At 46.5% G+C, this 13191-nt stretch overlaps 1 protein-coding gene across 1 annotated transcript in view; it reads right to left on the bottom strand.

Annotated features, from left to right (window-relative positions):
* SYNPR (synaptoporin) overlaps positions 1-13191 on the bottom strand; it is an 81226-nt gene that overhangs the window by 6418 nt on the left and 61617 nt on the right. The window contains 2 exon segments of the mRNA XM_021409987.1: positions 1781-1979; positions 12983-13107. Coding sequence (XP_021265662.1) covers positions 1781-1979; positions 12983-13107 — 324 coding nt within the window.

Below are 13191 nucleotides of genomic sequence, written 5' to 3'. Positions count from 1 at the left end.
AGGCCTGCTCCAATTTGGGATGCAGTGATGCTGCTTTACTGCCTGTGCAAGGTAGTTTTGAAAAAATCTCCTAAAATTTCAAGTAAAAGTGTTTTTTGCCCCTATCCAGTCATTTTTCAAATCCATCAGGAGGAAGGCAGCCAGCTCTGAGAGGGCGCAGCTCAAAGGCAGATGTCATCCCATACTGAGCAACTCCCAAGCCAAGACGAAATGCAGGGCTTAAAATTGGACTGGTTTTAAATACAAAATCGGGATCGGGCACGGCAGCAGAGGAAAGGGCAAAGTCATCATCTCCCAGCTCATCACTAAGAGACAAACATCCGACACCGCCTGCATCCCTTGCACAATGCATTGCATCCCTCAGGTGAGCCCTGCGGCCCTGGGAAGCTGCCTTGCACCCCATGCTGGAGCATGTGGAACCCCACTTCTGGCAGTATGAGTAAGCTGGGTATGACCCTAAACCACTGCCCAGCACCACCCCCCGGCAGGAGCAGCTCTGCTGTAGGACACACAGAAGATCCTTATATTCAGAACAAATAAGGTCATATAGGCTCGCTTTAAAGACTGGAAAACTGCAAACAGCAGCTTTGGTAACAGGCACCAGTTAAATTTAACTTGTAGATTCAATTACAATCCATTACACAGACAAAATTAAATCAACGCCATGCTGATGCTGTAGCGGATTGCATCGCGCATCCTGCGACAAACACAACTGCAGGAGCTGTCAGCAAAGTCCCAGACAATGACAAATGCCGACATCATAAACTGACATATTAGCAATGCTTTTGTCATTCCTTTTCCCATTATGCAGGATAACGGGGTTAGTCAGAAAAAAAGAATTATTTTCCACAAGAAAATTAAAATGGCAGATCTCTGCAACTAATCCTTTGCTGAGACAGTTTGAAATGAAGTATTGCTTGATACCAAACACATCAAGCAAAGCGAGGCACTATTTATTCACTGAAGGAGAATGGAGGAGAAGGGTCCCTGTTGGCAGTGTGATGCATCCCTACAACCTGCAGATGCAGAGACCTGGCCTAACATCATGCACCTGTCCCTGCCTGGGTGTGATGCTGTAGTGGGTAATGGACATCTAGAACAAAACAGCTCTCATGGATTTTACAGCCTTGATTTATAAGAAAAAGTGTACACCGCAGCACTTGCTTTTTATTGTGCACCTTTAGGAATCACTAAAAGGAAAAATAACAACACAAAGTGACACAGGTTGCTGGGTGCACGTAATGATAACTGAAAGGCAGGGAAGCTCAAAAGTCAGCATGGAGACATAAATGTGCCCGGAGCTCCAGGTAATTCTGGAAAATCAGCCATGTAATTCTCAAATCAAAGTCACTTGGCCGCACTCAGCAGTAATTAGCAGAAAGCAATCTCCCTGGCTGGGCATGCTTTCACCTTTCCGCTAGGATGATATCTAATACCTCCTCTTCCCTTCCTTCCCATCGATGGAGCTCTGCTGTCACAGAGTCGCCTTGAACCCAAACCACATGCAACCACTCAGCTCCACATTCACTGTCTGCATGGACATCGTCACTGCAGGTGGTGGTGGGGAAGTGGAGTACCCCACAAACACACACAAAATTGTCACTGAGCCCCAACCTCATGTAGTCTCTATAACCCTTGGTGCTATAAGTTTAAATCTCCATTACAGTATAGATATAGGTGAACACAGATGCTTTAGGTGTTGGGCCACCAGATCTTCCAGACCACACCACAGCCTCAACCACCAAAAATGCTCCTGAAAACACTGCAAGTGCACACTTACAATTAGAGGTCCCCTGTTGTTTTCACGGTACTTGTTCTGGAAGAAGATATAAACCACGGTGGCAGCCAGTGAGTAGAGGAAGGCGAAGACCGCAATGGTGACGAAGAACTCTGCCGACGAGGAGAAGTCCCCTATCAAGGAGAGCGTTTCTCGGCGCTTGCCTTCGCAAGTGGGAGCATCGAAATTCACTTGATGCAACCTGGAAGACATCCCAAGGGGCAGGAGGTGAAGCACAGAAAACCATTACCTGAATGAAGATATACATTTATTTGCTGTCTCCCTGTCTCATTCCCAGTGTGCACTGATCTCCTGCTTGAATTGTGTGGGCTGTGCTCCTTGGAGCTGCTCACACACACGAGGTTATATCTTGCTGAGATCCTGAACACATCTTTTCATCAATCATTCAATCAATCAGAGAGGAGAGCTGATGTTTGGTACAACCTGGCCCCTCCTTACTGGAGTTTTGCCATGACAACAACTGAAAAACAGGGTAATGTGAGAAACGATTTGGCTCTTGAATTCTTACGATCAAGAAGGAAGAAAACAGGTCTTATCCTCTCTACTGTGGCTATAGGACATCTACATTTGTAAGCTCACAACTTCCTTGTATAACACTGCTTAGCGCATGGCTACTGCAGCTGTTAGCCCATGGGGCTGTGGGCTGTACAGAGCTTCTACACCAAAGGCTTTTAAAGCCAAGCTGCAGCAGAAATACACAACCCAAGTCAAAGAAACATCCTGCAAGCCTTGGTTTTAGCAATCAAAGCCCTACTCTTGTGATCACACACTGTTTGCAGCCAGCCACCGAGCTAATAGTTTTGTGGTTCTGTCTGGCAGCTCCTGCCAGACACTTTTTTTGCTTTAATAATTTTGATTTCTGATTCTGAAAGAGAAGTAGAGTCCCTATGGGGGGTGCTTTGGCTGGTAGCGTTGTCTGCCCCAGATTAGCATCAGTGGGGACACAGGGCCTGACAAAGGCTCATGCTGTTCTGTTCTGCACTGGGATAGCAGAGGGGATGAAGCCAGCAGAAAGCTAACAGCAGCAATTAAAGAAGTTATGATCTGGTGCTGAGAAAGGGTGAGGCCTTCTGGGAGACATTCCTCTGCTCAAGGGCAATTAATGTGCACAGCAGCAAGCCAACAGCAGCCGTGAATATATGACTACATAAAAAGCTCAGTCCCTTGAGGGAAACAAAGATAGATTAATGGACACCAGATCATCACACAACGTTCTGCCTTTCCTGGTCCAAACTAAACACATCCAAAGCGTAGGCAGAACCTTTAGATCAGTGGCCGATGCACAACAGCAGCTATCTGCCATGGGCACCGCGCTCCCCCAGCTTCTGTCGCTGTAGTTGCGGTGGGATGAAAGCATGAGATGTGTCTGCTCAGATCGCGGATGAGCAGCGGCTGATTCCTCTCCTCAACACGAACACAGCAAAGCCCACTGAGAGCTGAACAAGTGAGAGAGACTAATGCCCCTGGACATGCAGACAGCTTCCTCCTTGGGTTCAGGGCTTCCTGGCATCAGCACGCATGCAATACGCATTGGGTCTTACTGCACTTTCCTAAGGGCAGAAAGGGGAAGAGGAAGATTTCCCAGTGGCTGCTGTACCAGTTCTGCAGCCTGGAGAGAGAATGGCTTTGTTTTAACCACCACCAGGACTATAGGAAGCTTCTGAATGCACGATGCGCATAGTCAGGAAAGAAAGCTCTTTGCTTTCCTCATGCACAGCTGCGTGGGTGCTGCACGGACACAGAATGAAACTGGGAGATGGGAACTTGGTCCAAAACCTGTGAAATCAACAGCGTGGGGAGTGAATCAGTACAAAATCCCAGCCTCATTCCCCAGGGGAATGCAGCACCACGCACAAAGGCTGCGGCACCACTTTCCTATTCCCTGTTTTCTGGATTGCATCTCAGTTCTGAATCATATTCTATTAACATCTTACTCTTATCTTCCCAGAAGTGTTTTTCTGGCCAAGCATCTGTCAATGATACCAGATACCCTGTGATCACAGAAGCCTTCTTCTGTCAAGTTATTTTTGTTCACTAGATTTTCCCTTTTAGATTTCTCCAGCCTCTGAGAGGATGTGCAATAATTGGTCCCTCTTGTGGCCACCACACCCCTGCCCGAACAACCGAGATCTCAGCTGAGCAAAGGGCCCCAAAATAGCCTGTGACATAGACCAGAAGAGAGGATGCTGGCTTTCAAGATGCATTTGAAAAATTCCTTTCAGACTGGAGAGGATCAGTGATAGAAATTCCAGTTTTAGTAATCAAGCCTGCTTTGATCTGGAATGGCATCCCAGAGGGGAAGCTCCAATTTTCCCTCCAAAGCTGCTGAGTCAGCCTCTTGGAGGCAGGATCGCCTGGTGGTGACTCACAAAAAATTAATTGCATCTATATCTCTGCCTCCCACTTTTGATGTAATTCTCCCTCTTCTGCCACTCATATCCTCTGACTTCATCTTCATTCATTTTCTCTTATCTCCAGTTCTTTACAACCCACATTCTCCTCAGAGCCACCCTTGGCCAGTGTCTTCCTTCTGCTGCTTTTCTGCCTCCAGTACCACCCCTGCATTTCATTCTCACCTCCCCATTTCCTAGGCAATATTGGGAGCCCTGAAAGTGACTCTTTGTGATTACACCCCCTGCTCTTCGTTAACATCTGAGCAATACTGTTGGGCTGTGTTAACAGAAGTGATTTTCACTGATTGATGGACAACACAAATAAGGAGCGCTTTAGTAATGTATTTATCTATTTAGGGAAAAAAGTAATGAAATCCTTTCCGCCCCCAATAAATTCCCCAAAAACCGCACTGTACAGTGCTATCTGCCCTGTGCTAAATGTTGCTATCAATTCAGAAAGGAAGCTGGTTATTCAGGAACATGACCTTGCAGCCTGCACACAGCAGAGAAGCACTGAGGCCATCCTCGCTGCTCATTGCCAACACCCTTTGCCTGCTGGGTCTGTTTGTCAACAACAGCCAGCAATGCCGGGCATTCCAGACCTGAATTCCCCCAAATTCATATGAATTTGAAGCAAAGCCCACCAAAGGCAGTCAAGTTGCACTGATGAAGTCATGGTAACTAAGGGCTTGTGAGATCTATTCTACCACTTGGCAAACTTTCTGCTGCCGTGGGAAATATGATGAGAAGACAACTGTATTGTCTGGCTTGACAAGACCAAAAGAGGGTAGGAACGTTTTACAGTGGAAAAAAAAAAGGGATTTTTACATTATTCCACTATAGCAAAGAGTGGTTCGGCTTTCAGACACTAATTACCTGTGCGCTGAAAACAATGCATGAAGCCAGGCACTCCGAACAATGCTACAGCTGGTACCTGTGCATGGGGGAGCATGAGTTGTGCTCTCTCCGTGTCAGCGTGAGGTTGTCTTTCCTTCCTGAACTTCCTCAGTGCAATTCTCAAGAGAACTTGCTTTTAATTCTGGCCCCTCTCTTTTCCAGCGGCCCAGAACACATGGTGATCCTGGAGCCATCCAGCTCTACCAGCAGGCATGGGACAAGAGCCCAAGCAGCAGAGTGTGCACTGAATGCTCCAATCTCCCCTGACTGAGGAAATCTCCTCTCCTTTAGCAGCGCACATACAGCTTAGCCTTGAAGCCAATAGAACATGCAATTAATAGCAAGTACTTGCTCAAGTATTATTGATGAACAGGCACAGATATCCCCTCCTGAGGTTTGATCAGTGCCTGGATTAAAAAGAACAGATAAAGCTCTGCTTCTGAAAATTCTCAATGGGGGTTAGCATTTCTCCGTTCCTTTACTAGGATGTGGTGAAAGAAATACAAGCAAAAAAATCAAGTTTTGGCAGATTGTCCTATTTTCTGCAAATAGCATCTTGTAATCCACCCCCCAACCCGTCTATGACACGTTTGAACAAAATCTGCAACACCCACACAAGCGCTCACAAAAATGCAAAGATCCATTATCCTTGCATTGGGCTTTATTTCCCCCTCGCCTGTTCCTGGGAGTCACACTGTCAATTGTATTTACTGTCTGAAAAGCAGTCAGAGAAATACACCACTGGGAATGAGTTACCGCAGGTAGCGCCCATGGAGGAATCTGTTGTGAAATGTTTATCTTGGCTGATAATCTCCAAAACAAGGGACAAACGATGTTTCAAAATACAGGAGGGAAATGCTGAAATGCACAGGGCCGAGCTGCTCTGGTGAGACACGAATGTGATGGGGATTTTTGCCTTGCTCTGGGATACGAGTGAAGGCATTTCTTGCAGCCACTCCTGGACACACTGCAGGACCGTGCTGAGGTGCTCTCATGCCCATGCCTCCAGCCTACCAGCCCTGGGACAAATGCACCTCCTCCAAGTGCCCAGCATGAATTTTTTGTAGGTTTAATGGAATAACAGTGATACATGGGAGAGATCATCATTCCCTTGACATATTCCCTGCATGAAGTAAAAACACTTTGAAAGTGACATTTACTACTCAGACAATAGTAGAAATCTGTCTGAGAAGAAAAGACATGTGCTCAGGCAGTGGGAAACGTGGGGTACAGAATGCTCATCTCAGCACTGCCCGAGCATTGCCAGGAGTTTCACACACCTCATCCTGCACACATTTAGTCCTAACTTCTGTCCGGACATTTGGATATTCTAATAGACCTCCCATTTGTCACAGCCCTCTTCAGTGGCTTGCACTCACCTGGATGTAAGTCCAGAGCAGGCATCGCTCAAAACCCAGATGATGGTACTGGGAAGCCAACCAGTAAAACTCCAGTGACCTACATTCTTTTCTGGTTTATGTCCAGTTAAAATACTGAGAAATATTCACCTCTCTTTGTGTTCAGTCCAAGCTGTCAGGCTCCCAGCCCTCTCTCACACATAGCTGTCGTGCAAACATTTGGCCAGTGCTGTTTTGCTGGAGTGCTGTTTTTAATAGGACAAGCTGTCAGCCACAGTTGCTGTCTCAACACAGCATGCTGCTGCCTACCCAGAGCAGCACGGCATTCACATCCTCTGCGCCTTCCATCTCCATTCTTCACCTCCTATCTCTTCTCTCATTAGCACAGTGAGGCCCTACAAGTGTTCGGGCCTCCAGGAAGCAAAAGAACAGAACTGTGTGGAGGATGGGGTGTAAAGCCTTGGGAATAGGGACAACCCCAGCACGACAGAGCCCTGTCCCTGCAGGTGGCATGTCCAGAAGGCCAACTGTATCTTGGGCTGCATCAACAGAGGGGCAGCCAGCAGGGAGAGGGAGGGGATGGGGAACATCCCCTGCTTCTGCTCCCCTCATGAGGCTCCCAGTACAGGAGGGATGCGGAGCTGCTGGAGTGGGTCCCTAGGAAGAAAGCTTGAGGGATCTGGGCTCGTTCAGCCTGGAAAAGAAAAGGCTCTGGGGACACCTCACTGCAACCCTCCAGAACTTGAGGGGAGCTTATAAACAGGAAGGGAAGTGACTTTTAACACTGTCTTCTAGAGGTAGGGCAAGGGGGGAGGAGGGCTTTAAACTAAAAGAGGGGAGATTTAGGTTAGATTAGGAAGAAATCCTTTACTCGGATGGTGGTGAGGCACTGGCACAGCTGCCCAGAGCTGGAGGTGTTCCATCCCTGGAGGCATTCAAGGCCAGGCTGGATGGGGACCTTGGCAGCCTGAGCTGGTGGGTGGCAGCCCTGTCCACAGCAAGGGTTGGAACCAGATGGGCTTTAAGTTCCCTTCCAACCCAACCATTCTATGATTCTACAAAAGTTCTTGGAAAACAGCCTGCACAGTAGCTTTGTCCCATCTCCCACATGGAGACGTTGGGACACGTGCCAGCCACAGCAGCGCGCCTCCCCAGACTGTGCCCGTAACAGGAATTCAAGCCCTACTACTACATCGTAACACCAAAAAGGAAATAAAGCGTCTCATTATAGAACACGCGCTGCTGCGAGTACTCACAACGCTGAGTGGGTGATCCCAGCCCCAATTCCAAGCCTACATCCAGACCCAGATTTATTTCCTGAGATACTTTCACAGCTCTCCTCAAGCACACACTTCTCCTTACCGTGCAAACAGAGCACAGCACTCAGACATCCTCCACCAGACTGTGCCAACCCAAACATCTCCTCACATTGGGCTTTGTGGCACAGACTGGTAGGGTTGCAGATTCTAATGATTCCTGGGCAGGGGGTGCACCAGCCCCCTGGGTGTTCCTTTGGAGCAACGTAAGAGCCAACACACTCTGCTGCTGCCCTTTGCCCTGTGAGAAGCAGGGTTCACGTACAGTTTAATCTAGGTCTGTAAGTCCTGAAAGCAGCAATTTCAGCTTCAGGACCAGCTGAGAGAAATACACATAGACAAGCAATTACAGAAGCCGCAGCAGCATTCATTCCTTTGTATCGTATTTTCACATTAAGGTTGTATTTTAACTATAATTTTCCCAAGCATATTGTCCTAAGGCACTTGAGGCAATCAAATTCATTCCTCTGCTGAGTTTTACAGCACGTCTCCAATAGAAGTCCCAGCCAAGATGTTTTCATTCCAAGTACTTTTGAGGGACCCGATGGTCCCGGGTAAACCTGCAGGGCTGCTGCACAGCAAATGCAGATTTGGGAGCAGGGGAAGGATGTGTGTTTGATGGCTACCACTTGGGGTATGGGATCAGATGGCAAACAAAGCAGAGCCAAAGGGTTTCTACTTTGGCTGCTTCTGCACTGGCAGCGTGAAAATGGGTGAAAAGAAAATTGAGAGGGAAGTTGTAAAAAGCCTGACTTACAGAAAAGGCCTTTGTGGCATGCACAGATAAAACGCCGTCACCATACAATGCTGTAGAGACTATTCATGAATATATATTAAAAATTCAAATCGCGAAGAAGCTGCATATATTAAGAAATCAAAGAGTGACTTCCACTTTAAGATCAAATTACCATTAAAGTATTAAAGAATTTTTCTGACACCAAAACAGTGTTAAGTATGAAATACAGCATCTCTGAAGCCAAATAAGCCAGTCTGGATCAATACCATCCACATTCATCAAGAATCCAATTGCTCCGAGTGCCAAAATAAAAGCTTCTACAACTTAATGAAGATTTAAGCAGCACCATTCTCCCTCTTCTGCAGCAGACACCACCTCCAGAAAGTTGCTTCCACTTTCCTTCTCCATCTGAATTTTTTCCCTATTAAAAATTCATTCAAAGCTGAAGAGAAATATATTTGTTGAACACACTTGGACCACCTTTTCCCAGGGCTGGGAGATAACATGGAAGCAAGCAGCTCTAACAAAGCCAAGGTTCATCTGGTAGAGTTCCATGCTCAGCTTGATTATGAATCTGCTTCCCTGCAGAGACCTGACCAAGGTCTTGCATGCTCAACCACCAGGGATCCATGTGCCAGGGCTGTTCCTTAAACAGCTCAGAAAGCTCTGGTGCTCCTGTCGCTATGGAATAACATTTTCACAGGGATTCCATTTTGACCTTTTTAGGCAAATCTATTCAAAGGCCAAAATTAGGTACACAAAGCACTGCTGAGATCAGACTTTGAAGAAACTGTTGTGGAAGAAGGTAATTAATGCCATGACTGAGCCCTGAGTGCCCATCCTAAAAGACCACTTCACATAACCAAGCACTACTGAAAATCCCCATCTTCACTGATATGTTTTGAAAGTTCTTCCTTGTCAGCTCAGATGCTAACCCCCGACCCACAGTGCTGGGTGAGATGGTCACAGCTTGCCAAGGAAAGGAGCTCAATTAATGCAGTTTTCATGGATGGATCGATTGCAGAGTCAGAAGGGACCACCGCTGCTGTGCAGCTCAGTCTCCTAGCCAGTGAACTACACTTGATAAACCCCTCAGCTTGTTTGTGCTAAAGACACACATAGCTTTCCAGAGGCATCAGGAGCTGAAGGAAGGAGATTCCTCCTTTCCAGGCTGGAATGGGTCACACAGAATTGAACCAACTCTGATCTCCTCCCTGGGAGCTCAACCAAACCCACCTGGGAACCAGGGCACCTGCATTTTGGCACTGAGCACACCTAAAGCTGGTGCAACTTCCGTGGGTAGACAGTATAAAAGCAAGCAAGCTAGCAGAAGTGCTAGGAGGCCTCATTTGGCTTTGCAGAAGGAGCATCTTTTGTGTACTGAAGACATGCAAAATGAAATAGGAAGTGAGATGACTTTATCCCTTCCTATCTCGCACCCTAAAGTAGTAATGCAGATCCTGAAATGTCAAACACACTCATGACCATGCCTGTGCTACCTAACAGATACAGAAGTCCTCTCCAAACTTCTCCCAGAAGGCAGGAGTCCTATTCATCATATTGATCAGCAGCTCCTCACCTCCCAGCCAAGACACATGTTTAATCTTTCAGCAAAAATGTTTTCCATTGAATTATGAAGCAAGATTTACTACAAATGGGTAAAAAAAATTGAAGACTGGTACATTCTGGCACAGAAATGTGCTAATATTAACAGAGGCTTTTTCCAAAGAAAGATTGCTGCAAAGCACAGTTAGCTACTTTCTCCTTAATAATCATCTGTAGCTTCTAAGTAGGCAATTTGGGTCTGGTTGTCATATCTCAGAAGAGAGACAAGCCTGCCCACTGCATGCAGATGAGGTGTACACTTCAAAAGGTACTCAATGGAAATATCTTTATTCAAATGAGATTCTCAGAGAGTGAATGAAAAGCTCCCGTAAAACACAATTTCCTTTCCCTTCAGACATAGGGATTACTTCCAGAGACAGTTTTACTAGCATGCTGGAAACATAACTCGTGATTTAAAATAAAAGGCAAAGCAGCATTTGTTTTGCTCAGTGCTTCAGCGCAAAGGCACACACAGACATCTCACTTCAGCAGGCTTTTCTATGAGCACTGCCACTCTGTCCCACTGGCCTATACACTCAGCCCTCCCAGCACCTATGCACATGCTTACCTTAACCATGTCAAGTATGTGACACGAACCATTATGTAGCAAAAATCTTCAGTACAGACACTTTGCCACATTGCTCTTCTGAGCCCTTCCAAGCTCCCTGCCTGCTGGAACCAATCATTTCTCCTGAATCCATCCATGCCATTTACTGGAAACTTGCCAAGCCATCCTGTTGAGCCCCACATTGATGTTTACTTGCTTAAAGCTCCCAGCACTTACCAGCTTAGACAAGGACTGGCCGTGCACCTCCTAGGAGAAGGAAACCAATATCCTCACACTCACAGCAATTGAAGGAGAGCAGCTGCTCATACAGCTGGATGGCCCTCTACATCCCAAGTCCCGCTGGAAGGTGTAGCTCAAAAAGCAGCACTCAGGTGTTAGGCTGCTTCAGTGCCACTGCTGACAGCTGTGACAGCACCATGGTGTCAGCTGCTCAGCACATCCCTTTTTCCACCCACACCTGCTCCAGTTGTCAGCCGGTAACCAGAGAACTGAAGGCATTGCAAAGGGAAACGCCACGTGAACACAGACTTATTCAGACAACTGTGGGAAATTCATCCGACCTACACAAAGCCTGTGTGCCCGTGCAGGCAGACAGGCTTCAGGATCAAAGTCCTGATAAGGGAGCCTGAGCTTAAAGCCTATCTGCTTTTTGCCAAGGGCATCAACTGCTCTGACAAGAGACACTGCCTTTCCCAACCGAGGCCACTTCTGCGTTCAGAGCATCCCCTCTCCAATCAGTGCACTAGAAAAGAGTAGAAAGATCAAATTCATGAAGAAATCATGAAAGCATCTTCCTTCTTGTCCACAGATCGCAGGTATGTTCTATTACTCTACATGCCATACACCACCATCACTGGCAGTGCTCAAGACCAGGTTGGACGGGGCTCTGGGCAGCCTGATCTGGTGGGTGGCAACCAACCCACAGCATGGGGTTGGAACCAGATGATCTTTAGGATCAACCTAAGCCATTCCATGAGTCTATGATCATACACCCCACACTGCTCAGAGCACACCAGCCACAGCTGAGCCACACCAGCAGCTCAAGGGCCACCTACAGCCGCAGTCCCAGCTGGATCCCTTCTGCAAATAACCCTGGGTTTGCAGCATGTGCTGCAATTACTCGTAATGGTTCTAGTTTCCTAATAAGCAAGACTGGCAAATTGCAGATCTGGTCTCCTCCCTCTACAAACAACGGTCAATGTGCCTGATACAACATTAAGAAATACTTGCTGACTACTCTTCTCGGTTTTATTAACTTTTCACATAAAGTGCTATTTAATAATCATGTAAATTAAAACCACTTTACTGTAGGGTGTATTCTATAATGAATGCTGGAGAAATGACCTATTTGGAAGTGAATCGCATTACAAATTCATGTAACTCAATTTTCGGGATCCATCTCATGCATACTAAGCAGAAATGAAAGAAAACACAGACAAGTTTGAGACAAAAACATAAACATTTGTAATACCAGGAAATGGGACTTCTGGAGTAATAAATGTGTGTCAAGTGATGACGACAGTTCAAGGAATCAAATTTAGTTTCCACTGTTTGGAAAATGCTTCATTTTAGAACATGTGAAAGTAATAGATGCTATTACATCTGGTCTGTGCATAGCAATCATAAGCAGAACAGCATGCGATTTCCCAAGGAAGCAAAATAATTTCAGTCATTGTATACTGAGCTTGAGATTGGATTATGCATTCTATTCTTAATCATCTCAATTCCTTAAAGAAATCACTTATTCAGAAGTGAAAGGTTTCTGGAGTGGACCTGGCATCTTTAAAAACAGAATCACAGACTGTGGGTGTTCTTCTGAAGCAGGATCTTACATCGCAGGAGCATCTAATGTGTATTTTTAACTTCACTGTGGCTCTCCTAAGTCACCAGTGGTCCAGCACTTAAACAATTCATGCACTGAGAAACGCAGACAGGCAATCAGTACAATTTTCAAAGGAATTTCAGAACTACCATTAAAATTTCCCTTATTTCCAGCTTAATTAATGGCTACACAACAGTTAATGGCTACCCTGGCCCTTATGGGGCTCTGCATGCCCACAGCTGCTCTGTGCTGAGCTCCAGTTTCCCCATGGTTCCCACAGCCCCATCCACATCAGATCCAGCCAAACCTATTCCTCCTTTCCTTCCAGAGTCTAACCCACACTGTGAAAAGAACTCAGGAGCCCCAGGAGCTGGTGCTTCATCAGAAGTTGCTCCAAGTGACTGGAAACCCATTTTCAGTGGGGTTTCCCACCAGACCCAGCACACCTGCCTCCCTGCAAAGCAATCACCACGAACCAAAATGCGTTACCTGAACGGGTAGGCAAAGGCTATGTCAATGTTGAGGTCACTCTCTGACTTGTTTGCACAGTCCACACTGAGGCGCAGTCCTCCAGAGTACCCACCGCATGTTGCAAATGCAAAGATTGCAAAAAGCTGTCAAAAACAAACAACATTTTAATTTTATTTTATATCGTTTCAGCACCCACGCCACAAGTAGATCCGTGCAGCAGCAGCACC

Source organism: Numida meleagris, chromosome 11 (assembly GCF_002078875.1).
Source record: "Numida meleagris isolate 19003 breed g44 Domestic line chromosome 11, NumMel1.0, whole genome shotgun sequence".
Taxonomy (NCBI): Eukaryota; Metazoa; Chordata; class Aves; order Galliformes; family Numididae; genus Numida; species Numida meleagris.
This window is presented reverse-complemented; position numbering and strand designations above follow the sequence as displayed.